This window comes from Rhinatrema bivittatum, chromosome 8, assembly GCF_901001135.1.
Source record: "Rhinatrema bivittatum chromosome 8, aRhiBiv1.1, whole genome shotgun sequence".
In the NCBI taxonomy this organism is placed as follows: domain Eukaryota; kingdom Metazoa; phylum Chordata; class Amphibia; order Gymnophiona; family Rhinatrematidae; genus Rhinatrema; species Rhinatrema bivittatum.
This window is the reverse complement of record NC_042622.1, coordinates 93,181,873-93,208,680: the sequence shown is the minus strand read 5'-3', so window position 1 is coordinate 93,208,680 and position 26,808 is coordinate 93,181,873. Positions and strand designations below refer to the sequence as shown.

General features: G+C 42.6%; 1 protein-coding gene across 1 annotated transcript in view; it reads right to left on the bottom strand.

Annotated features, from left to right (window-relative positions):
- The window catches only part of COL5A1 (collagen type V alpha 1 chain), a 385,801-nt gene that overhangs the window by 152,224 nt on the left and 206,769 nt on the right, over positions 1 to 26,808 (bottom strand). The window contains 13 exon segments of the mRNA XM_029613239.1: positions 2,068 to 2,112; positions 2,851 to 2,904; positions 3,462 to 3,506; positions 9,321 to 9,374; positions 11,318 to 11,362; positions 15,435 to 15,488; positions 16,294 to 16,338; positions 17,433 to 17,486; positions 23,727 to 23,780; positions 24,289 to 24,342; positions 24,975 to 25,028; positions 25,196 to 25,249; positions 25,483 to 25,539. Of these exon segments, the coding sequence (XP_029469099.1) occupies positions 2,068 to 2,112; positions 2,851 to 2,904; positions 3,462 to 3,506; positions 9,321 to 9,374; positions 11,318 to 11,362; positions 15,435 to 15,488; positions 16,294 to 16,338; positions 17,433 to 17,486; positions 23,727 to 23,780; positions 24,289 to 24,342; positions 24,975 to 25,028; positions 25,196 to 25,249; positions 25,483 to 25,539 (669 nt within the window).

The window sequence follows — 26,808 nt, the reverse complement described above, 5'->3', positions numbered from 1 at the left end:
GTAAAAAAAAAAAAGATCTCTTCCAACTAACAGTCCCAAGGGATACCTTTGCCAAGCTGGCAAATGGTTGAAGAGCTGATACGCAGCTGGTAACATAACCAGGGAGAGAAAGCCAGTTCCCTAAAAGCAAGTGGCTGAGGATATTTCCACAGGGTCTCTGAGAGAAGAAGAGGAGAACATGGAGAGTACAAGAGCAAGCAGTGGATCCCAGCTAGGAGGACCCTGAAAGGTAGAATAAGGGTGCACAGAGTCACAGATGGACTACTTTCAGTTGTACTAAGGTTATTAGCTGAGGAACTGTTTTATGTTTTGATTCTGTAATCCACTTTGAGCTATTCATTTGGGATGGGGTGGAATATAAAATGTTTAAATGAATAAAAGACCTGCACTAGGTGTCTATATATTTATATCACACCAAGTAGATAATTACATTTGATGTTGGAGTATCATCACAGTGTCCAATGTCTTTACTGGCATGCAGGAAAAGATAACACACACACATAATGTCCAGGGCCTTGGAGGTTTATCCTCCTCATCCCAAACAGAGAACCTGCACTCAAGGGTCATGGCGGGAGTCCAAAATGTAGCTCTGCTACTGAGTATGTGAGAGAGCCCAGACTGAGATTCTAAATATATGTTAGTATAATATGATTAACTCCATCTCTATTCCTCCTTATTCACTGGCAGTGCATTCTGTCATTGTAAACTTTTCAGCAGGTAATGGCACTCTGTATGACTCTTAAGGGCGATGATTATAATAATGAGTCTTAGCCTGTGTGTGTATATACACGACTGCCCCTTTTCTTCAGCATGTTTTGATGTCCTCTGTACTCAGGTTTGCTAGCCATCCACTTGCTATCTTATGATCTTCTTAATCACAACACATAAATATACATATTGGAAAATATTGGACTTGGAAATTTTCTGTGTGTATGATGAATGCGTTATGTACTTTAGCACAACATGATGCTGATGTGGATGCTACTGCAATGAAATGTGCCATAAAATATTGCCTATACTTTACATATATTGAGGCAGCTGTTGTTGTAAGGCCAGCTGATTATAGTGATCTTTGCAGATTGGTTTCCCTGCATTTCTAGAGGACATTAAAGAGCCTACACTGTCAAAGCACAGTGGAAGCTGCCAGGAGTGGTAGGATTGAATTGCGATCCTGGAGGCCAATGGGCTTTTCAGAGGTGTCAGTAGGGGCATGAGGGTGCTATATACTGAGAAAACATAGGAGGGGGGAGTGGGGCCCATACTCGGGCTGATAGGGAGAGGGGCTTGGGCTGTAGTGGGATAGGGAGGGACAGGTCTGTAGGCCCGATAAAATTTATTTTTTTATTCCTTTTTCCACACTTAACTAGTAATGTAATTTGAACATAGCTAGTTCAGGTAACGTTATCAGGGTAGATAAACATAGCCAGTTAGGTTTCAAATCTATCCAGGAAACATTACCTGGATAACTTTATTCAAGTATATTCAGTGAGGTGTTTATCCTTCTGAATATCCAGGCTAACTTCAGCCAGATATGTTATCTGTTATCTGCTTTTCTGAATAGTGGCCTCATGGACAATAACCAACCATTGTATACCGAGTCCAGGATATACATTTGTACATGCTGGATGCTGTTACTGGCCAGTATAAGAAACTCATTCGGTTCTGATAGCAGAAGACAGATGAATTGCTTGCTATCAGCTTTGCATCAAAATAGGCTCTTACAATGATCCTTAGTAAAAGGCAATATATGTGTTTAACTGTTCCAAGTATTCTGCATCTCAGTCACATGGCACTGAGCAGCCTGTGCCAGGGATGATAAACTCATGGTAAATTCTTCTGCCACTTAAATTTTACAAGGCCTGACTGAGAATGGATGGCATCCCATTGATGCTAACCTCCACCAGGCTGGCAATTTGAGATAGTTCCTCGTCACTGGTATGGGCTCTGCCGGTGCTAGTTACTAGCACGTTTCAGTAGCCCTGAAGGCTGCAACCTTTTTCATTCTGAGCCTGGGACATGACCAAGCTTTCCTGTCCCCACCAAAATGCAAGAAAAGACGGTACATACCAAGCCTCCTTTCTCTCCAGAGGGACCTTCTTTGCCAGGGTGACCCTAGCAACAAAACAAAAGATGACAGCAAATGACCGTAAGCACAGATTCCTGTGGCTCTACAGTGGATACCACCATTACGGATGAATCTGCATTAACAGGTGCCTCATGCCGTACAATCTAGTGATTTTGCTTTTCTAGCACAGTTGTGTTTGAGTGCCTGCTCTGAGTGAGTTCACCCACATGTCTGCAAATATGAAGAGTCTTCAAAGTGAAAGCAAAGGTAAGAATGAGACAGGCATAGAATTTCTGCAAACATTTCACAAATTGATGACTCTGCTACATATTTACTGTAATGATGTAATATTTCTTCCCTTTGTAAGGAAAGCAGATTATGTTCTCTGGGATAAATGATGCATTGGAGGAGAAAGGATTTTGCCAGAGGTCTGAAAAATGCATGCTAAACTGGAGATTTCATAAACCAGGCCTGTTTATTACAATGCTGTGCTGACTGTGAATGCCTAGTAATGTACCTTCAAACAAGCCTTGGCACAATCTTTTCATCAAATATCACAGAGAGGCCTTAGTGGTAAATGAAGTGCCCTGGTATAAATGTCCCCCAGATAATCCCATGGCATCACCGTCACAAGCTTCATCCCAATGTTAAAAGCAGTCACCGTAGAAAGAAACACTTAACCCTAACCTTAATCTTCCAATCTATAGACTTGATCAATGTCTCCTTTAACTTTTGATTTGTTGCTGGAAAATAAAATGGAGGCAGGAGAGGACCAAATGACTTACCGGAGGACCATCTGCTCCAGGAACACCTGGAAGACCTGGTTTACCCAAAGGTCCCTGAAAAGAGAGATCAGGCACTTAGAGATACATTTTAATTTTTTTAACATCTTTTATATACCGTCCCTCAGAATCTATCGGAACGGTTTACAACAAATAATAATTAACAAATCATATATAAAATTAATTAACACACAGTATAAAACTTATGACTAAACTTTTTTTTTTTCCAGCTAAAAAACATGACCCAGAAACACCTGCATGTGCCACAAATATGCTGGGTTCTTTACGGTTTTTGGACCTTGGTTTACACCAATTATATCTGGCTACAATCATAGAATTTATATTTAGTCTAATAGAAAAATACCATATGGTGTATCTAAAGACATCAACACAGTATACAATCCATTCAACTATGCTTAAGACACAGACTCGGAAACCATGAATCAGCCAATCACGTCCCTGTTTTTTTAATTCTGTTTGCCTACAGATGATACAGATGTGTTCCACTTTGCTACACACAGCTGATAAGAGATGTTGGGGGACCAGCTATAAAGCCTGATGCATATTTATGGCTGCCATTGACATTCCAGAACATTTGTACAGGATTAACTTACTTTTTCTCCTGGTGGACCAATCGCACCCTGTGGACCTGGAAGACCCTAGAGAGAAAGAAAAGAAAAGGGAGTTTGGGGTGAGATGTTGAGGGAATGGATTCTTTCAGAACATGCAGAATGGGAAGAGACAAACCTGAAAAAAATATTCTGGCCTCTACTGGACTTTGCTGGCTTATTCCTGATTCTGCTGGATATACTTCTATAGTACAATGCATTTCTTTTTATTTATAACTGCCATGACAAGAGAGAGAGAATGGTGGAGACTAGAAGAGCTGTCTTCTTCTCTCAATCCTTCCCCTTCCCCTCTCCCCCAATCTACACTGAAAATGCTGATGTACTATAAGAGACAATTTACAGCATACTTCTGCAGGCTGCCTCACTGAATGGATTTGTCTACGGTACAAGGCCAGATTGTAGCTGCCTCAGAAGCTGATGGACGTAAACTTCAGTGCCACTAAACAGAGGTTTTTCACCTGCTTTTTGCTGCACAATATGTTGTTCCCTTTGCACTATGAAAGTGCACTAGATGTGTGCCTTGTTCCAGGAGTAAAAAGTAAAGGGAGAGACACTACTGTTTGAACCACTTAATACCGATGTTAGTCACTGATGATGTCATCATGACTCTTTTTCAGCAGAGTATAAATCTAAATACAAATTTGTAGCAAATATTGTAGAAAAAATGTGCTTCAATTTGATTTCATCATTATATTGCTACTAACTTCAAAAAAAATGTCATCTATTTACATTTAAGGAACTACGACATCTATTTACAATTAAGGAACTACGACACCTTTAGAGCTTTTTAACAACCGGCATTGTGGAGCTGCATAACCTTTTACTTGATGCTTCTAGTGCTTTGTATTTTCCTTTTTTGAAGTACAGAGAGCTCCAGGAGTTGAACAGCAAGCAGCTTTTGTCTCTTTTGCCTTTTTTTCTGAAATGTAGTATAAAACGGGAAAGATGAATTCTCCTTTAAAATGTTTCCCAAGCTGGAACTTACTAGAAGGTGATTTAGCAAGGATCTGCTTTCCTCCAGGCCCATCCAGGCTATGATCATGAAGATACAGACAGAGAAGAGCTGCCTCCATGATGAACTATGGTAAGAACCAAAAAGGCATGAGCAGGTGGGCTTTCGATGTCGTTATCAGAACAAATGATTTTTGATAGTTCTGGATTTTTTCCATAAAGAAGAAAGATCCTGCATATATTTGGGTTGTATAATATATGCCATGAAACCATAAAGTTTCACATAAGCACAAAGTTTTGTGGTGATCTGATAAACTCTGACGAAAGCGTTGATGCAAAGTGTTGGATCATTGCCTGCATTTTAGTGCACAAGAACAGACAGTAGCCGATGCCTTGTGGATCACTGGACATTACACAACCGGCGCCAGGGTTGAGTACAAAGCACTTGAGGTGAGATACAAGTTAAATGGGAATTCTTTACAAAAAACGTGGCATAGTGCACACTCATTCATTTGTTTAACACTCCTAAGTCCTGCCTTTCCTCAGAAAACCTCCCTGACCAAGATCTATCTGCTGATACCCTTTGGATCAAGGAATGGGAATCTAAAGAAATTGCAAACAAGTTTTTGGTGTCAAACCTCAGTCATCAGCTTTCTGGGTTTGAGTTAAGAGAATAAGAATGGCCCCTGCTAAACAGGTACATATGCAGCCAGCTTCCATCGCTGGGCCTCAGAGCCCAATCCCCTGCGCTCTTGTGCAGAGACACAAACCATGCTGCACATAATAAAAGAGTATCCCCTCTACACACTAATGAGGACATTTTCAAAGGGGTTACATGTGGAAAATTAGCATATGCACACATAAGTAGCCTGTATTTGAAAAGATGCTATTTTATAAACATCAGAAGTACGCACGTATTTTCGGTTTCGCGTGCACATTTATCTGTGCAAAAAAGGGGCGGTTGGGGCGTTCTCAAGGTGAGGTCAACCGGTGCACACGGAAGTTGCTGTTTTGTAAGAGATTTACACAAATACATTTGGCAACTTATCTGGGCACTTTGACTCTTGCTAATTGATTTGGGCAAGTGAAATCAGATTTGTCTGTTGTCTGCTATTTTTGGATGGGCGGTCTCAAGGTGAGCTGGGGGGAGTTCAGGGCGAAGTTCTAGAGGGGCCAGGTGAACTGTAGATGGACAGGGTGAACTGGTGTAAGTATTGGCAAACTGGTAATTTTGAGTATACCAGCATCTTTAAAAATATACCCGATCAGGGTATTTACACATTTATATTTTATTTTGTGCATAAAATATAAGTGCCTATGTTTATAAAATATGTAGAGGGGATGGACTGCGTATCCAAGATGACATCATGAGATGATGTTCTGTGAGAACCTCTAACTTCGCCCAGTAACTTTCTTTTTTCTAATTTCCTATAACAGGTTAAGCGGAAGGGGAAGCTGCGAGGCTTTCACCCTACTCACCCTCACTTCACCCTGATATAACAGAGGGTAGTTCTGGTGCTCTTCCTTGCTTATCGGGAGCTGGCTTCATTCCTGCTGTGACTGGGGGAGCAGTGCAGGGGCTGGAGGCAGACGCAGAAGTTTTGTTGAGCCCTGATACCAGAGTTCCTCCCTCCCTGGCAATCTCAGTGTTGATGTCAACAGTCAGAGCCTCAGACCCTGCTGGTGTCAGCTTGGATGGAAGTGCAGGGTGTGTGGCACTTGCTGAAAGACTCATCTCTCAAAAATGCCAGTTGGAGTGAAGTCTGGAGCCAGCAGCATACAGGAGATGAAGGAGAAGTTTTGGAAGGTGGTGGAGCGCGATGTTTGTCTACAAGTGGCATGCTTTTTCCTTCTATGACTGTAATTCCCATTCCACATCCAGGTGCATTTGCTGAGGCTCCAGTGGTTAGACCCCGCATGCCTAAGCCCTCCCTTATCATGTTGGATAGTATATGGACAATCCTTTTTTCTGTGGAGTAGTCTTTATCTTCTTTGACTATTACTATGAAAGGAAAATTTGTTCTTACCTTCTAATTTTTGTTCCTGAAGTTCTACGGATCAGTTCAGACAAGTGGGTTTATTCATCCCTACCAGCAGATGGAGGCAGAGAACAAAACTTTGAGGCACTGCTACATAACCAAGAGTGCCACCTGCAGTCCCTCAGTATTGACCTGTACCCAAGTCAAGATGACTACCTTAACAATCCCAATAAACCCTGGGGCAAAAAGATTCTTTAAGGTTGGAGCTCCCCAAAAACTAGGCCCTCTTAACCTAACAGAATACACATCTCAAACTATGTACGTTTCTCATTACTCTGAATATATAACATATCAGCTCAGCAATATCCAGAAGCAAGGAAGTCTTTCGCAAAATGGGGACAGAATCTCTGGTGTTCGGCTCGAATGGGAATATGTAGATAGGCTTCCTTCAAGTCCAACGATGCCAAAAACTCCCCTTTGCGCACTGCAGCTATCACCGTGTGTTATGTCTCCATCCGAAATTGCGGCACCTAGAGGGTAGCAGTGATCCTCTGCAGATCGAGAATGGGCCGAAAAGTCCCCTCCTTCTTTGGCACCTTGAAGTTCATGGAGTACTGACCCTGTCACTTCTACAGAGGGGACACTGGAACCATGGCGCACAGGAATTGTAGCCGTTGCAACATCTCCCGCACCACCTCTCGCTTGCCTCTGGAGATGCCGCGGGAGATTACAAAGGCGTCCCTGAGCAGACGAGAAATTCTAAGGCGTAGCTTCCTCTCTTACCTCCTCCAGGACCCACTGGTTCAAAGTGATCTTGGTCCATTCCTCGTAAAAGAGGGACAGCCTCCCTCCAACAGCCTCTGGAGAGGTGAGGACCAGCCCACTTTTATTGACCAATCTTACTTCCACCTCCCTCTTGGGGTCTACAGTCCCTTAGAGGCCTTCGCTGGGCTCAAAAGGACTGCTGTCTGCCTGAACTCGGTTTTTGGACTGCAGGCTCAGGGCTCCTGCTAGTGCGAAATCTCCTCGCTTCTCAGAATCAAGCTGGTGGAGGAAAAAATTTCTTGTCCTCAGCCAACTTATTACCCTTCAGCTCCCCCAACTGCTTCATGAGCTGCTCCAAATCCTCTCCAAATAGCAGCTTTCTCTTGAAGAGGAGGTTAGACAGATGGGCTTTAGACCACATGTCTGCCGACCAATTACGTAGCCATAGTAGTCTCCTCGCCGCTACAGCCGAGACCATACTTCTGACAGAAGTCCAGATCATGTCATATAGGGCATCTGCCACATAGGCCACTCCCGCTTCCAAGCGAGCAGCCTGAGCCACCTCCACAGTCATTCCTGACCGCTTACCGTGTGCCTTCTGCACCCAGCACAAGCGGGCCCTCTGCATCAGACTTCCGCAGACCTTCACACGAAGGCTCAGAGCCGAAACTTCAAAACAGCCTCTTAAGGAGGATTTCCAGTTTCCGATCCTGGATATCCTTCAAAGCAGCAGCACCTGCATTGGGATGGTCATCAACTTCTTGACCACCGTAGAAATCGCTATTGTCCTGCTGACCTGAGAACCAGCCTCTGGAGCCTCCCACTCCTGGCTTGCCCGCTTCTTCACCTTTCTTGGTCAGGCAAACCATTGAAGGGCCAAGCAGCCCATTCAGAATCGGGACCACCCCAAGAATCTGAGGGATGAGAGGGCACAGCTCCTCCTTCCGAAACCGATGGATCACTCTAGGATCAACTCCTTCCTGCACCAGAATCTCTCTGGGTCCAATAGGGGCTTATCCGCATCCAGAACCTCATCTGGTGGACCCAGGAATCCTCCCCAGGGCCATCACCAGCACCCCTGGAGGAGCCTCTGAAGCTGCTGATTTAGTGATGGATCTCTCCTCCGCTGAAGAACATCCAAAGCCTAAGTGATGGAGCAGCCCCCCCCGCCCCAACAGACTTTCTTGTGGCCCTCAGCATGGTGCACACTGAGATATCTGGGTAAGTAGCTAGTTATCCAGCCACACAAGGTCGGATATACCCAATATTCAGCTAAGTTAGCCGGATAACGGAACCCCTCTTCAGAATGCCCCTTTTATATCCGGCTATAATTTGGCTGGATAACTGGCTGAAATTGCCATATTAGCCATTTACACAGATAACATTTTAGTTATCCTTTAATTGGCTGAGAATATCTACCCCTTATTGCTTGGTTGATTGCTTTTTCTTTTGCAAGTATATACTTGTATAGTAAGGTATGAAATGAATAACAAAAGTTTATAAAATAAAATAGGTACAGTACATGCTTTCAATGCACTGCGAATATTCATGCACACTTTCAGAGCAGAAATAGGCAATATTTTATAAAAAAAAGTACAGCTCCCATCGTCCAGTTTATATAATACGTGGGTAAATCTCCTCATGTCCACTTACACGGGCAAATCCAGTATTGCAAATAGGTTTGAAAGTTATCCTCTACGAGTTAGATTAATAATGTTGAACTCGGTTAACAATGAGCTGCTTGGCTTCGCTGACCCGTATTGACTAAATAATAATAAATGAATTTCTAGTGTTGTTTCCTAAACAATATGCACATCTTCCAGCACCTTCCCTTCACACCCATATGGTTTTCTTTATTCACTGACATCCACATTCAATAAAATTCACATTTCACAAAACTAACAAGAATTTGCACTGTGTAACAAGCCTGGCTGGGTCAGGTGAAAGGCACAGTGAAGAAATTATTCATTGTAATTGAAAAATGTAATGTCAGATCTGAACCAGTGATTGGCTCAAGGCCAATAGAGGAATAGGAAATCCCACATGCCATGATAGACCAAAGAATGTGTCTTGTCATACAGTCTACAACAAGCTCCAAAAGTACACATTTAAAAAAAAATCCAGTCCAACACAGAAATTCCCATTTTACCTGAGCACCTGGATTTCCCTGCTGTCCTGGTGGGCCTGGCTCACCCTGAGGACCCTGTTAAAGAACAAGTGTTGTAATTACGACAGTTAGAAACTACACAATGATTAATAGAAGCCTGGTTTTTAGAACTGAACAAACCGAGAACTTTTTATTTTGTATTTAGTATAACATAAGATGACATGTTAGGACCTGTTTAGAAAACTTTTCGCAGTCATGATCTTAAAATCCCTATTGCCTTGAAGCATATTATCAATTAAAAATGTGTATATGGGATTGTCCGGTAACTCAGCTGGTAAGTGCTGCACACCACCATGTGGTAAATCCCCAATGCAGTTCCTGAGATGGGCTTTTCCACTCTCTGGATTGGCCAGGGCTGAGATACTGGTGGGGGAAGGAATCAATCTTTATACAACGGTGATACCTAAAGGTCAGTACTGAGCCACAGGCAGTTCAGATAATCTTATCCTGATAATTTAAACAACATATTCAGCAGTGTGGTTGCGCCGCTATACTTACCCAGATAAATCAAAGTAATCTAGATAGCTTCAGGACCGCCTCATGGCATGCCCAGGCTTAGGCAGATAACTTATCTGGATAACTCTGGATATCAGAATTATCCAGGCAAATTATCCGGCTAAATCTGGACCACCCCTGATTTACCTGGGTACGTTTTATCGGGCTAAAAATGTTCCATGAAAAATCAATATGCCACTGCTACAGCGATAATAAATATAATACCAAAAATCAAGAGCGCTAGCTCAATCGCTGGAGTATTGAAAATTATCTTTTTTGGTTTTTGTTTTTTTTTAAATAAAAAACATTTTAAGTTTTTTTTGAAAAATTATTTATGAAAAAAATTTTGATGACACCTACTCTGTGTGGATAATATTTAAATATTGCTTTTGGTTTAAATATGGTGTATTTATAATATGAAGGAATTGGAGGAAAGTTTCATATAAATTCGTAGGTGTCTCCGCACCACGAGTGTGTGGTGTTATAATCATTAACTATCCCCGCCTCCTGTGTGAATTTTTTTAAAAAACATTTTTTTTCTAAGAATTACTTCACCTCTGTGAGCCTCTTCCGTATAATGAGCAACAAGTGACTTGATTTATATACCTTGACGGTATTTTATGCCAAGAGTTCTGTGCTCTATATAATTAACTATAAACTTTAAAAGAGTAAAGTTCAGACTTCCCTTTAAGATGTTGGTTGGTTGTATGGTCCAAATTTGAACGATGGTCCCACAAATTTGGACAATACAACCAACCAACATTTGGACAATACAACCAACCAACATTTGGACAATACAACCAACCAACATCTTAAAGGGAAGTCTGAACTTTACTCTTTTAAAGTTTATAGTTAATTATATAGAGCACAGAACTCTTGGCATAAAATACCGTCAAGGTATATAAATCAATTCACTTGTTGCTCATTATACGGAAGAGGCTCACAGAGGTGAAGTAATTCTTAGAAAAAAAACATTTTTTAAAAAAATTCACACAGGAGGCGGGGGATAGTTAATGATTATAACACCACACACTCGTGGTGCGGAGACACCTACGAATTTATATGAAACTTTCCTCCAATTCCTTCATATTATAAATACACCATATTTAAACCAAAAGCAATATTTAAATATTATCCACACAGAGTAGGTGTCATCAAAATTTTTTTCATAAATAATTTTTCAAAAAAAAACTTAAATTGTTTTTTATTAAAAAAAAAAAAAAAAAAGATAATTTTCAATACTCCAGCGATTGAGCTAGCGCTCTTGATTTTTGGTAAAAATGTTCCATGGCATTTTGTAGACTAATGGCTAGATTTAAGGCCTATGGTTGTAGGTGACCAGACAGAGCCCTGGTGTGTGAAGTAAATTACCAATTAAAAATGTGTGTACAGAATTGTCGCTGCGATGACTGGACCACAGTAAGTTGAGAGGTAATATAAAATAGTGGGGGGAAGCAGTGCAGAGTTTTCCTGTGAATACTTACCACATTACCCTTGGGCCCTACTTGACCATCCATTCCAGACACACCCTAGAGAAGAGGAAGAAGATTCAAATCATTAAACCATAATAAGTTCAGGGGCTAGCTGGGAACAAAGTTTGGAATTTTGTAGCCCTTTGGGATTCTCTCTTTTGAAATAGCTGATAAGGGATACATAATTGCTAAGCACTTGGCTGGTTAAAGCCCTCATTTCTGAGCATGGCTGTATCATTTCCCATACTTGATGGATGCCTTAAAGAATAAGCAGGCCAGAGCGAGGATTTAAACAGCCTCTCTTTCTGCATCCTGAATGTATAACGTAGAATGCACCTATTGGGTAAAGCAGCAAGACTAGCAAATATTTACCTGCCTGTGTTTTAACTCTATTACTTCCTATCTGTTCTGTTCTAATGCATTTTGGGCCTGATTCGCTAAAAATATTACACAGAATAGGACTAGTGCAGGGGTAACATGAATGAGAGTGGGAATAGGGAGGGAATAGTAAAGAAGAGAGTATGTGTGTGTGTGTGTGTGCGAGAGAGAGAGAGAGAGAGGGAGAGCAATGAGTAAGAATGAGCATGCATGTACGTGAACAAGAGTGTGAGTGAACAAGTCAGTGTATTAAAGTGTGTATGTGTAAGACACCTCGCTACTACATGATAATCTCAGGTACGCTTTTATCTTTTCTGTACCAGTGGCCAGCCACCTGACCCCCAGCCAGTGGCTAAAATGGTAGGGGTTGCACTAGTAAGGAGGTACAACCAGCTTGGAGGCCAGTCAGAAGCAAAGCAAGAGGAAAGAAGCAGCAGCAGAAGCTTTGAAGAAAGCTGGTCAGAAAAGAAAGGATTAAGGAAGCTGCAATATGTCCTTCTGTGTCAGCCTGGGTGGAGCTGGGGCTCAGAGCAAGCAGCAGCAAAGAGGAAGAAGGCAGCAGAGCAGCAGCTTTGGGCAGCAGCTGAAGCATGACAGAGGCCCCAGGAGAGCTGGAGGCCCAGCCTGCGCGTGTGTGTGCATGAGAGAGGAAGCCTTCCTTTGTGTCAGTGCATGTGCATGCGTGTGTGAGAGAGAAAGCCTGCCTTTATGTGTGTGCGTGTGAGAAAGGAAGACTGCCTGCTGCATGTGTGCATGTGAGAGAGAAAACCTGCCTCCATGTGTGCCTGTGAGAGAAGCCTGCCTGCATGTGAGAGAGAAAGCCTACCTCCTTTTGTGTATGTGAGAGAGAGAGCCTGCCTGCATGCATATGTGAGGGTGTGCGTGAGGGAGCTTGCCTTTGGTATGTGTGTGAGAGAGGGTGGCTGCCTGCTGCCTTTGTGTGTCTGCATGTATGTGTGTGTGTGAGAGAGAGTACCTGCTTGTTTACATGTGTGTGAGAGAGAGTGCCTGCCTATCTGCGTGTGTGAGTATGAGAGGGGACCTGAGCCTGCATGTGAGTTTGTGTGTATGAGGAGGAGTGGAGAAAGTTTTGCAAACTTCCCCTCCAACTGATCCACGACAAGCTCAGGGTGACTGGAAATCAAAAATTCACAGGTATGAAGAGCAGGGGATTTTTCCGTCCTTATTAGTTTAAATGAATGGGTTCCTGATGTGTCTATTTTTAAATATTTTATTGCTATTTAGAAAAGTTTTATATGAGTTCTTAATTATTGAATGTTATTATATTCATTGGCTAATTGGAAATATTTTATTAATTTGGTTTTACTATTATGATGTTTTATAAGGAATTGCGATGTTTCTGTTTTTCCATTGTTGCGTTGCATACAGAGTCTGGTTTGTTGTGGTTTCCAGTTTGGTTTTTGTCTACGCATTTCTATTTATACTTTATGGTCTCTTTATTCTGATTTGGTGGGGGTATGTCTGCGTTCTGCATTGTGGCTGAAGTAAGGTATTCTGCTAGCTTGTAGTTTTTGTGTAGGGATTTATAGCAGCCTGACTTGTTCTGTTTTCCAAATAAGAAGTGTATTGGTATTTTAGGGCCTGGTATAATATTGGCAGTGTTGCCTTTTTATATGTAGGGTTGTTACTGTTTGAGTGCTGGCAGTTAGTACTGTTTTGCTATGGGAGGTTTGCTATATCAACGTATTTCAGTTTACTCGCTTTCTGAGGGACAAACCCACACCCAACACAGGTAACAATAGGCATAATACCATTTGGGCTTCAAGTTCAATTTTTGCAGGGTTTTCTAGTTGGCACCATAGCAGTGCATGTACTTCTGTACAACAAAATGGTGTTGGCTACAGGGCCAGCTGGTGCCATTTTGACATTCCACCAGGTAGGGCAGGAGAACCTGGGAATCACTCTTAACCCATTCAGATGGACTTATGGATGGGATAGGTTCAGGGGAGTATGTCAATTTTGAAAGTTTGGCTCACCATAGGGCTTTATTTGGTGGGGACGTGGGTCCCAGTGCACAGTGTGAGACTGAGTTTCTACTGTGTTGGTTACTGGGAAAAATAAAACAATTTAAGTGTTAAAAAATAGAATGGGGGAGGGGTAGCACAAAAATTGTTTGCACAGGGCAGCAATGCCCTGATTTATTTAGATTTTTAGGGGCCCATATTCAGAAGGACCTACCCACCTAAACTCTCTCTCTGCAGGGTGGCTAAATCCAGCTTCCTAGATTCACTCAGCAGCTAGTTATAGCTATGCAAAAAGTGGACAGGCTGGAGGCATTCCAAGGGCCAGCTAACACTGATTTTCTTCAATGCCCTGTGCAAACAATTTTTGTACTGCCCCTCCCCCATTCTATTTTTTTAACACTTAAATTGTTTTATTTTTCCCAGTAACCAACACAGTAGTGTTTTACAGAAGTGCATGCACTGCTATGGTGCCAACTAGAAAACCCTGCAAAAATAGACACTTGAAGCCCATATGGTATTATGCCTATTGTTACCTGTGTTGGGTGTGGGTTTGGCCCTCAGAAAGCGAGTAAACTGAAATACGTTGATATAGCAAACCTCCCATAGCAAAACAGTACTAACTGCCAGCACTCAAACAATAACAACCCTACATATGAAAAGTTGAACCTGGCTAGATTTAGGGAAAACTTTCAGCCACAAGCTAGCCAGATAGCTTGTGGCTGCTTACATTAGGTTCTTGTGACCCGACTGAATATCGGCCCCTCAATGCATCTATGGGGAAAGAGCTTGTTCAATCAGGCCCAAAGGAGCAGAGTCAGGATTAGAATTCACCCCAAACCATGGGATTAAAATTGAAATGTAATGAGAGAAAACGACTTGCTGACACCATACTCACAGAAGAAGCAGCAGAGGCAGGAATAGGGCTGAGGAAGATGTGAGATGCAATGACTTGCCCAAGAGCATGCCCAGAGTAAGTGGCAGACCTGGGATTAGAACTGAGGCCCAAGAAGATAAACTGACAAGTCTGAAGGCCCCACATGGAGGAGTAAGGGACCGAGCTGGGCTTAGATCTGAGGCATTAAAAGGCAAAATAACAAGCTCAGAAAATAATCCATATTTCAACCTGACCTGCCTTTTATTTAAAAGCTGAGGAAACAAGGTCCAGTTAAAAATGATGACTTGCTTTTGAGAGTATGAGAGTTTGGATGTTGAGGGCAGTGGAAGTAGTGATTTTATGTATTAGAGCAGAGAGTTGATTTAATTGGGGTATATTTAACTGTATGCTCACATTTTGTTTGTTTGATTTACCGGTAATTTGAAAATCACTCCAGGCCTTAGGGTGGGAACAATAATTAAAAGTAAGCTATAAATTAAAAAAAGACCATAGTTTTGTCATTTAACTTTCTCACAATACATGTAAAACCAGTTTCAAACCAGTTTTAAAGGCATTCCATGGTGTTGAAGACAATCCACTTTGCAATTTAAACTGATTTGAAACTGATTTCCAAACTCATTGGGTAGGAAAGGTAAATTAGGAGTTATACTATAGAATTCTCTTTTGCAGTTTTATGCTGTTAGGGCTTTGTTTGGTTTTCTTAAATTTCAACAGGATATTTGTTTCTCTTCTGACTATCTTTAAGATTTTATGAGGTAGGAATGGGAACTGCTCGACATGGGGCACATATAGCAGACTAGGATCATCAGGTTGTACATTTTGGACCGGCTGACAGAAAGGTACTGCATGAAATGAGTCCTGAGTAACTTACATGTGGTCCAGGGGGGCCAGGAGGTCCTTTAGGTCCAAGCAAACCACGAGGTCCCTGCAGAGAAGAAGCCCGGTTAAAATCTACACATCTTAAAACAGTCTGCAATCAATAGGCTGCAGGCAAACACCTCGCTTAATGTCCTTTTCTTAGTGGGGGAGTTGGTTGACCAAAGCAAGTTTCTCAGTAGTTATAAAGAAGTAAAGCATCTAATATTAGAATATAGAGCCGCTTGCAGTTTGCCTTGCTAATGCACTCTAAAAACATTCTGCAACAACACTGACACGGTATAGCACAATTTAATCGATCTAAAAGAAGTCTGTGTCCCTGATGGGAGTGACGGTTTCTCAGAATGAAATCCAGTGCAATGCCTCATGCAAACATATGCACTTATATTCACTTGGTCAGTTTGCTTGTATGTGTGTGTGTGTGTGTGTGTGTGTGTTGCTATTGCTAATAAGCTTAGTAGGAGCTATAGGCAATGTCTAATGACAAAAGACACCCTGGTTGGGGCAGACAAAGATGCTAAACTTCACAAACTAGCCAGTCTGCCCAGCTAGGGTAAGCTGGTATCTCCTGACACTATCACCATGAGATCAGGATGTAGATTTAATGGCAGACTGCACTGCAGATTTGTATCCTGCCTGCTTAGACAGCATAGTAAATCATTACAAAAATGTTCTTTCCATCTGTCAGGATGAATAATAAAATGTTGATATGCCTGAACATGCTACTTCAGAAGTACTGGAGTTGGCCTTTGGTCTGCGGGTTTGATAGCGATGACATAGCTGTGAACACTTTGTTGCTGTCATCTAATACTGCTTTTCCATAAAGCATTTTAAAATTATATAAAAGAACTCACGGGTTCCCCAGGCAGTCCTCTTGGACCTACTTCTCCATCATCACCCTAGAGATATGGGGGGAGAAAAGAGTTTAGTTATTTAAGGTACATCCTTCTTACGCAGTGGACAACTATAGAAAACCCAGGATCTTTTAAGCCTGAATACAGTTTTGTATAAATGGTAGACCAGAAATATTGAAAGTGTACATCACTTTCCAGGTTGTTTTCAGTATAAAGAAATGCCAAGATCCAGCCAGATGGCAACACCTCACTCAACATGGTAGCAGAGATTCTTGGTTTAAAATGGATAAGGCCTTTCCTGAGCCCTTCACTGCTTTTGTCAGAACCAGAAACTAACCCCTATCCTGGTGTTGAGATTTAACGTATGATCTTTTGGGTGGGGGAGCAAGACTAAACAAATGCACTCTTCATTTTATTTCATTCTGGGTTACATTTTTCAAGGATCAGCAGTCATGCATGTAGGTAAGGATTTAGTTGAGTTAAGTTCATGCAGACAGAAAACAGGACTGATTTTCAATCCGTTGTAGACAAAGCATGTAATGGCCAAAAATGACGAATGTTACTTTTGTAAACCGTTGAGATCTTCACTCGGAACAGCGGGATATAAAATAACTAAATAAATAAATCTCCATCTCCACCTCCACCTGACTATCAGACTGGAAGTCTAAGTGGACTGCATGACTGAACATTTAAACACCTGATATAGCACCTTACATTGACATTCTTGAACACTTCTTTGAGACTTCATTGGATGTCCATCTGGGCCATTTTAACATCTGTGTTCCTATTTTATATGCAGCCTAACACACAAACGTTGAGTAAGATAGTTCTCTTTCTCTGTCTAGTTATGCCCTGTGGCTAATACCCATTCTAGGGGAAAAGGAAAGACGAGAGGGAGGTCACCAAGAGATGCCAAAGACTCTTCCATTCATGGGGTGGGCCAGACAGATTTCCCACACTTTTTATTGAAACTCCATGAGTTCCTCGAGATTGGAAGGTGAGTCACTTTTGTCTAGGGAAGAATCCACCAACGTTTCTCAGGGGCAATACATACATTCTGTCTCAGATGCGATGTACAAGTAATCTCTCAAATGCAGATTTAGACAGCCATTGAGACTGCAAAAAACAATTCTACTTACCCTTTCCCCATCTTCTCCAGGAGATCCTGGAGGTCCTGAAGGACCTGAATCACCCTGGAAAAGAAAAATGCAGATTAGCAGGTGATGCAGCCTATCAGTCCTGTAACAATACTGTATTTATATGATAGCTGGAAATAAGAACGTTTCTTGGTTGCAGCTTCTGCTGCATTAGAGCAAAGGACTGCAATCCACAGCCAATAGAGTCATCTAGCAGTTCAAAGTAACAAGAAAAAGAATGAATCCACTCTGGTTTGTCCCAATGCATATAGAATCTTGTAGACCTGCTTTTCTTAGAAAAATGAGAGTTAAATTATCTACAGGCAATGAAACAAATGCAGAATGGTCTCAGCCTGTGAATGATAAAGCCCTAATAAGGGCATATATAGAGAATTGTAAAGTGCTATAATGTTTTATCATTTGTTGTTTTACAGATTTTTTGTTTAAATCTTTATAATGTATGTTCAGTTTCCATTCAGTTCATAATGCCGTGTCAGAATGACCAGTACTATATGATAGATACTGGATTGTATAGTGAGTATTTGGCTTTATTTGAAGCATTTTAAGTCTGGCTATTTTGCATATAGAATTGTTAAAAATGTTTCATATATTTTATTGTCTGATAGCACCAATGTGGCATTCATTGATTTTCTCCCCCTGATGAAGCCATTACTGGTGAAACATCAAGGCCTTCTGTTGGGATTTGCAGAATAGTTTCATGCCAACTACATTCTAGAACTATCTAGTGCTGTCTTCAGTGCACGGGTTCAGCATAGATCTTTACAGACTGTTTTGATGCAAGATCATCTCATCACGTATCATTACATAACTACTTCCACCTACTCCTCTTTCAGGAAGAGACTGGTGCTTTGCATTACTGGCATTTTTTAATGTTCGGTGTTTAATAGTAAAATTATGTGTATTTATTTTACATTTGATACTTACAATATGAATTATATAATTAATAAAGAACATTAAAAACTATTTTTATAATTTTGTTTGCTTTTCAGGTTACAGTGTTCATTTTTGTATCTAAATGTATTTAAATGTTATGTTTATATTTAGGTTCTTTTAACAGATTGTTTTGGTTTTAAGTTTTGTTTGGGTTTTTTTGCACTTGTTATAGTTTTATGGTGTGCTTTGTTTTTTGTGTTTGTATTTGTGGTATTTGTTTTTTCTTAATTTGTATATTGTTTTAAATGATTTACTGTACATTGTCTGGAGCTCCCTGAGTGGAGGCAGTTTATAAGATTAAGTTATATATAAATTAATATTGTATGTCATTGTGTTTTATGTTATTTTTGTGTTTTGTATTCTGTGTTATACATTGTAAACCACTTTGGACACTAGTTAGCATGGAAGGGGTAAAAAACAATTGAAATAAACTGAACTAAATTGATCACTTGGCACACCTAGTAACTCTCAGAGCCCAGCGTTATCCTACCAGGAATCTGCCAGTAATCATGCTTTTAAATGAGCCCCTGAATTCGGGAAGAAGATGCCCTTTCTTCAATATTTAGAGGGTAATTTAAAAGTCGTTTCCTTAGGTAAACAGTGCTTTACCATAGAAATGGCCTGTTATAATATCACACTTGTTTGATCTTGCACAGGATGACTTAATGTTAATACAGGAGCACTGAAAAGATTTAACTACCAATTGTAAATACCAACGAAATCCCAAACAATCTTGGCTAATCAACAAGATGCAATAATTATTGAATGTTGACCTTCATAATAGGCATCATCGTATAGTACTTATGACTTCAGTACTCTGCCTTATATATAATCATTGGTCAAAGGAACCTTTTTTTAAGCTTTTATATTTTGCTATAAGTGAAAGTCCAACACCATTTAAAATGTATATGCTGATATTATATCATTGCACTTGTATTATTGCACTTATCTTAAACTCGTAGAAATCAATCCATGCCCGAATATTTTCAAGGTAAGATTACCAATGGTACTTTCCCTTTGAAAATGAGCTATAAGGTCCAGAATTACCCACTGACCATGTGCCTAGCAGAGCAAATGAGAATTACTCTTTCATATCTCAAAGGGCTCTCTTTACTTCTACAAATTAAGCTGAAGAACAAACACATATTTCCTGTACTAACAATTTTTCTGCACCAGTGCCAATGCATTTTTACTGTTTTTGGTTTCTACTTCAATTAACATCAATTTTTCTTTTCTATTTTTTCCTGAAAACACAATTTTGATTTATAAAAAAAAAGCCCAAGTTCACAATTAAAGAAGTGTATAGTGTTTCCAGTAAGCTGGGCTGTTGGGAAGAATGTTGGCTTCCAAAGCTAGAACAGGCAGTTCTTACTGAAGTGTTACGCATGCTGTCTGTGGCAGACCCGCCCCCTCACCTTCTTACACAGACTCCAGCTCCTGGTTCTTCCTCGCTAGCGGTGGTGGGCCGCCGGCTCTGACCTCGGGCCACCCCCGGTGCCTCCGGCTCTGCCATGGACCCCAGTGTTGCAGGTCAAGATGCCATTGCTCGTCAGACCTCTCCTTGTGATCCGCGGAAAGATGCCATTACCCGCGCCCCTCCCTAGGCATGCGCGCATCACTGATCCTTATGAAGGGCCTGCGGTGGGAACCTGACTGTAGCCCCGGATGATGACGTCAAACTCTTCAGTGTTTTTAAGCTCAGGCCTCGCTCCATAGCATTGCCTTTGCAACAGGTCTCCTCGTTACTCGAGTACTCACTGCTAGAGAATCCTTTCTACTCTTCGTTCCTGACCTTTGTTGTTCCTGGTTCCTGTCTTCTTCATTCCTGCCCTGTCTGTGTTTTGGACTGACTCTACAGATATCGACTTTTCTTTGCTTGACTACACTCTAGCCTGTCTCCAGACCCGGACCTCTGCTACGCCTGACCACACTACTGCCTATCTCCAGACCCAGACCTCCGCTACGCCTGACCACACTACTGCCCATCTCCAGACCCAGACCTCTGCTATGCCTGACTATGCTATTGACTTCTCTGTGATCAGACCATTGCCTTGATTGACTAACGCTATTGACTTCTCCATGATCAGAACTCAGCATTGCTTGCCACGACCTCCGCTTTGCTGTCGGCCCTGATCCAAGCCTGTCATTGATGCCTCTCCTAGCCTTCTCCCTGGACGTGGACTTATTAGGCTTGACCTACCTTTGCTCGAATGCCCCCATCTAATCTCCATTCCATTGGCGTCTGAGTTCCATACCTAGTCCAGGATAGGACTATGCCACCTATCGTCTGCTGTCTCTGGGCTGAACCAACCACTCTTGCTAACCAACCTTGAGGCCCACCTAAGTCCTGCCATCCCCGGCACCCAAAGGCTCAACCCGCATAGAACGAGGGCTGGTATAGGTGAAGCTCCAGCGGCCTCTACCTTCAGCCCACTCCACCTGCTGAAGGTGGGGTCCTGTAGGTCCTCACCTATGGGTTGCGTCGCCCCACCTCGGCCCAAGGGTCCAGCTCCAACGCAACATGAAGTACCACGATTTTTGGCCCAGGTAAGCAAAACACAAGCAGGCCGATGCAATATAATGTGCTCAACCGAGCGCACGCTTTACATGCAATTGGACATGGTTTTTGTTCATGCATCCATAACACTCGATGCAATATGGGGATTAGGGCATCCAAAACACACGTCTAAACCACTGTGAAGCTAATAGCACTCATCACATGTAAAGTACATGTAGATGAGGCTATTAGTTAATCCCCGCGATTCAAAAAATATCACGCGCCAATGGCCAATGCGCCCATTCAATGCAGCAAAATTTATGCATGCCCAGGTCTGGCATGTAAAGGTCTGCTGCACTTAAGGGCTCATTGGAAAAAAAATATCCTGCTTTCTGTGATTCCTCCTACTAGTATCGTCGCGATATTAAATAGGAAGAACCACAGAAAGCAGAATTATGTAAAAAAAAAAGTTGCGAAAAAAAAATTTCTGCGTGCCCAGTATTAGGGATGTGCAATCGTTTTTGCCGAATTGGAAAATTTCAAAGAAATAGTCCAATTCGGCATCGGTCAGAGGACCTGAATCCCGCGACGGATTTTCCCCGAATTTCAGGGAAAATTTGTTGTTCAGGTTAGCGTGAGGGGGAGGGGCACATTTATTTTAAAAAAAACAACAACCCACCCCAACCCTTCAAATTTAGTTAATTACAAACCCCCCACCCTCCTGACCCCCCCCCCCAAAACTTGCCTAAAGTCCCTGGTGGTCCATCGGGGGTCCCGGGATCAATCTCCCGCTCTTGGGCCGTTGGCTGCCTGTAAACAAAATGTCTCCGGTGGCCCTTTGCCCTTACCATGTGACAGGGGCTACCTGTGCCAGGGACTTTAGGCAAATTTTGGGGGGGTTGTAATTAACTAAATTTGAAGGGTTGGGGTGGGGGTTTTTTTCCGGTGAAAATTGTCGAGAAAAAAAAAAAACGACCTGGCAGATAAAAATGAAGCCCATCCCTACCCAATATACACCCACAACATACATGGTCCAAGCCATGTACATTGTGTGTGTATATTGTGCTGGTAGTGAGAGAAAATGGACATTCGTATTGAGCGTCCGTTTCCTAACCTGCACTGACAGCCACGTTTCCTGGGCACCCGAAGCCGAAGAAGCGCTAGGGACACACAATCTCCCCTAGCGCCTCCTTTTTACTGCAGCAGCTCATTAAAATCTTAAATTGCGCGCTCGGGAGAGATGGATCGGCGCGTGTTAGGAGAGCAGGCACTCAATCATGAGCGTCTGCTTTACACATGCCGATACTGCATCAGCCTGAAGGTTGGATAGTTCAGGCCTATCCACCGAGTACCCACCCTGACTGCATGTTGAAGAGAACCAGACTAAATATATTTGGGTTCGATTTGCACGCAGAGGATCCAAAATAATTTAATTTTCATTGGTTTGGTTGGCCTAAAATTCTGCCTGAATATCAACACTTCAGAGTCCATAGAAAGAAAACGGTGAGCTGGTGCCATTTTCTTATCAAAGGGCTATCAGCAGCTCTGTTTCAGTAGGTGAGAAACAGTTAATCATTTAGTGAGGGACTCCTGGGAGAGCCTCCCTACAGCACATCAGTGGAGGAAGCTGTCTTAGCACCCCACTGAAATGCCCTGGAGGGACATGGTATCTATTCTTACTCACAAACCAGCACTATCTACTGCTACCCTGCAGATTTATTGCACTTTACAGCTAAATTCAAGCAAGCCCCCTGCCCCCACCCCTTGCAATTAATTCCTCTGTAGAAAAAAAAAAAATTGAAGAGCTTCAATCCCTAAAGGGCCTCTTCTTCTGTTCATGACAGAAATGAAATTGCAATGAGAAAAAAAAAAGAGCAATGAATTTTGACCCAGATGTTACAATGGCAGGGATACTTTATTGTTGCTTTTTTCTAGGTCCTAATAATAAACCCGGGGATGTCGCTCCTCATCTGCAGCCAAGCGGCCCAATCGGAGCCCAGCCTCGCTCTACTGTGTAATCAAAATGTGATATTTATATCTGTAACCTTCCAGCATTCTTGCCAGAAATAATTTTCTCCCTTTGGGTCTCTCGCTTTACACACCATGTGCACTGCATCAGAAAGTGAGAAGGCAAAGGAGGGGGGGGGGGGGCCTCTTAGAGGAGGCTTCAAAAGCAGGGATGGAAAAAAGGGGGAGATCACACCAACCTCAGAAGGTGATCTGCCATACTAGGGTCTGATCCTTTTCCAAGAGATTGTTTTGTTTGTTTGTTTTTTTGCACACAAGGATGGGCACTTCTATACCCCACTGCCCCCTTCCTTACTACCCTTCTGTCTTGGAGGTCTCTCCGCAGTCCTGTCTGAGAAGCTTCAAAAGAGGGAAGCTCTATAGCTTGGCTGCATTCCCATCAACAGCAGCGCTCACTGAGAAATTACTTTGTCTCTGGTCTAGCTATTGTATGTTGCAGGTTTTGGGGCATGGTGTTTTCTTTTACCAGTGACCCAGGTCCATAAACATTGTGCTAGCATTTAAGGACAGTGGCTGTTTGAGTACTGATGGGCTTACAGTGTCCTTACTCTGGCACCCTCAGAAGCTCATTAAATCAGCCAGCCTTGGACCTTAAGAAAAACACAACGATAGGTATTACATACGCTGGAGTGACAAAAGAAGCATCATGGCAAATAAACGGGCAGGTAGGCCACAATATCCCCTGTTGTATGCTCTTGGGCTCGGGGACCCAAACAGTCCCACAACCCAAAGCCATAGAGTGGGGGAGGCCTTTTGGAAAACAGATCTGGAAGCACCGTTCCTGAGGCAGCACGGCTGGGCTAGACATGGGGACTTACTCGGTGGCCTTTCTCCCCAGGCAGTCCTGCCAGTCCATCGAAGCCGCGGTCACCCTAAGAAAGAGAAAATAAGCAACACTTATTAGCACAGGGTCCAGGCTGCTGGGATCATACACCCATCTGCTTCAGGTAATCCTTGTTCTGTTTCATTTCAATTCCTTTCCCCATCTCTTCTTACTGGATGACTGCATAAAGCAGGGTTTCCATAGGAAGTGGGGAAGGACGGCCTACAAGGCTGAATGTTAATGCTACATTTGAAAGGGATCCTCTGACTAACCAGGGGAGGATGTTCCAGGCCAGGGCTCCTCCCATCTCTGGTTTATGGAAGGGGCTGTTGCTGATAATCAGGTGAGGGGGCATGCCAGGGTTTTCCTACCATAGGGCTGTGAGTTACCAGCAACTCCTTTCTTGTGACATCCTCAAGGTCCAGTAGAGCTGACGGAACCATCACCATCAAGTGAAGTGGAAAAAATGCTCACTGGAAGTGTCTAATGCCGAAGGCCCTTTTGACTCCGTTTAATGTTGTAACTATACAGAGACTGGATGTGTCCATGTGCCATACCTTTGGTCCTGTCTGCCCAGGCATCCCCCTGGCTCCATCACTGCCTGCTCGTCCCTGAAAGGTAAAAAGGGAATGTCATAGTTTCTTTTTTATAGTGCTTTTGTCAAAGCATTGTACAACTCCTAAAGATTCCAGGGACACTAAATTTGGTGGCCCTCTCAGCATCTGCAGAGGGTCCCCTTGGTTTCCTGTGGATTCTTTGGTGGCTGTTCTGTATTTGAAGTGCATAAGAGAACAGAACCTCATTCCCCACCCCAAGAAGAATGCTTGGTCCTGGAGGTCAGCTGACAAGGGAACGACAGAACCACAAACACATGAGCAGGTGGAGTTTGCTATGATCTAAAATACTGCAAATTACAAAAATAGATGACTTTACTAAGGGCTTGGAGGAGAAAAGAGTGAGCCGAAAGCTTTTCATCACACAATGGGATGTGCCTGCACATCTGCCCTAGCTCCCTGATTGAAATATTACCCCTTGGCATCTAATCTGGGTAATCAATCATTCTGACATACCATCTAACAGGACACCAAAAGCAATTACATACAGGACAATAATCGGAGCTGCACAACTAAAACATGGTGAGGGGAAGCCAGTGGTACCTGTGCCTTCCTTTCCCCCAGCTTTCATTCTTAATAGTCATCTCGGGTTTGTCCCAAATGCTCAGACCAGTAAGGAATATACATACCCTGCGGCCGGGCTTCCCTGTGGGTCCTGAAGAACCTTGAGGACCACGTGGACCCTGCAATGAATCAGAGGGTGATTGGATGGATATCCATATGAAGAAGTGAGGGCCAAGTGGAAAAGCACCTCTAAGGCATAGTATGGAAGAAGTAATCTTGGGAGTGGAGCAAGCAAAAATAAGAATTTTTAGGCTGCATTGCAAAATATGCTACTTTCCATACATACCTGAGGACCCAAGTCTCCAGTCTCCCCCTTTAAGCCTGTAAGGCCTGGTGGACCCTAAAACAACAGTAGTGAATGCCTGTTAGTAAGAATTTGTTAGCACCACAAGGAAGTAGAGAGTGAAGTCTGGAGCAACATCAAGCTCCATTATCTCCTGTGATTCTTGGACAACAGAAAAGGAGAAAAGTTCTCAGATATAAACTGTGTGAATGCCTTGCATTCTGCACTTCTGTTGGGCTGTTTAGCTTCATTCAACAATATGTCTTAACGCTGTTCTCTTCTTTACTTACCAGCGGGCCTGGCCGTCCTGTAAGGCCCATTGGACCAGCAGGTCCCCTTAGTGCTAGCTATAAGACAGAAAATAAAAAGAAGCCAATGAATGCCTGTTTCCTGTGAATGGAATTACGAGGGCTGAGTTGAGGGGGCACCATTTTCTCTTGGCAATGAGTGTGGCAGTATAACCAAATCAGAAGATCACAACCTGGTCCCACCAGCTCCAGGAATGCCCTGACACTCTACAGCAAGTAGCTACACTTAGACAAGTCACTTCTATTCTCTGATCACTATCCCCTCACACCGTTTTTCTCTACAAATCTCTCTTTCCCACCCCCATGGGAGTGGGAATAAAGTTACCTAGTGAAGTTGCTCCTCTCTTCCTGCATCACTTCCTCACCCCGGGAGTGGATGTGCACAGCATGTTGACTATAAGATATTTTCTTTCATCAAGCAATTGTCACTAATTAAAGAAATGCTTAGCACAGTGCACTGAGGACATTCGTGCCTCATATGGAACAAGATTTATTGAACATGGTGATAAGTCATCATTTCCATGTTATCTTTTCATTTCCTTTTTCTATCCTGTCTCATACATTCTATGACCCTACAGTTATGCCCCTTCCTCTGTAATTATTGGCCTCCTAGTTCACCTTGCCCAGCAGAACCCCAGCTATGGCAGGTCCTCATTAACACTAAAGTGGCCAGGGTCTTTCCCTAATTAAATGGAAATCAGCACTCCAGAGGAACCAAACAGAATCAAAGCTCTGAGGATGCACTGCTGAGGGTAACTAATGTCCTACAGAGAATGCTCCAAGCAGTAGAAACTGGACTTTTGGTAGGTTCTGATACCTTCTATGGGACCCATTTAACCACTGTCCAAAGATGGAGCTGCACATGAGTTTTTCGGGACTGCACAGGTCCCTTCTTGAAGGAGGAGTCTGTGTGGCCCTGAAAGCAGACACGCAGCAAAGCATGATCTTGGGACATTGGTTGGGCTGACCCATGAGGAGTCACACCCTGAGAAGGGCCCAGTGTCCTCCCAGCGCAATTCAGCTGTGGAACTCCTCATACTCAAGCAGTAGAAAAAGGGAGTTAAGGATGGTGCTAGAATGACAACAACTTTGTTTTTTGGTTTTAAAGTGCATTAATAAAAAAAGAAGCAAAGTATATGGGAAGACAGACTGCTCAGGGACTGTAGAAACAAAACCCACATTTAAAAGGTAAAGAGAGAATGTTAGCTCGCTCATAATCTACAAATCAAATAAACTGCACAGAAAACCAGATTCTGGTTCTGACAGAACAGTGCCGCTGCTCAATGTGTACAGCCATCCTTTATAGCG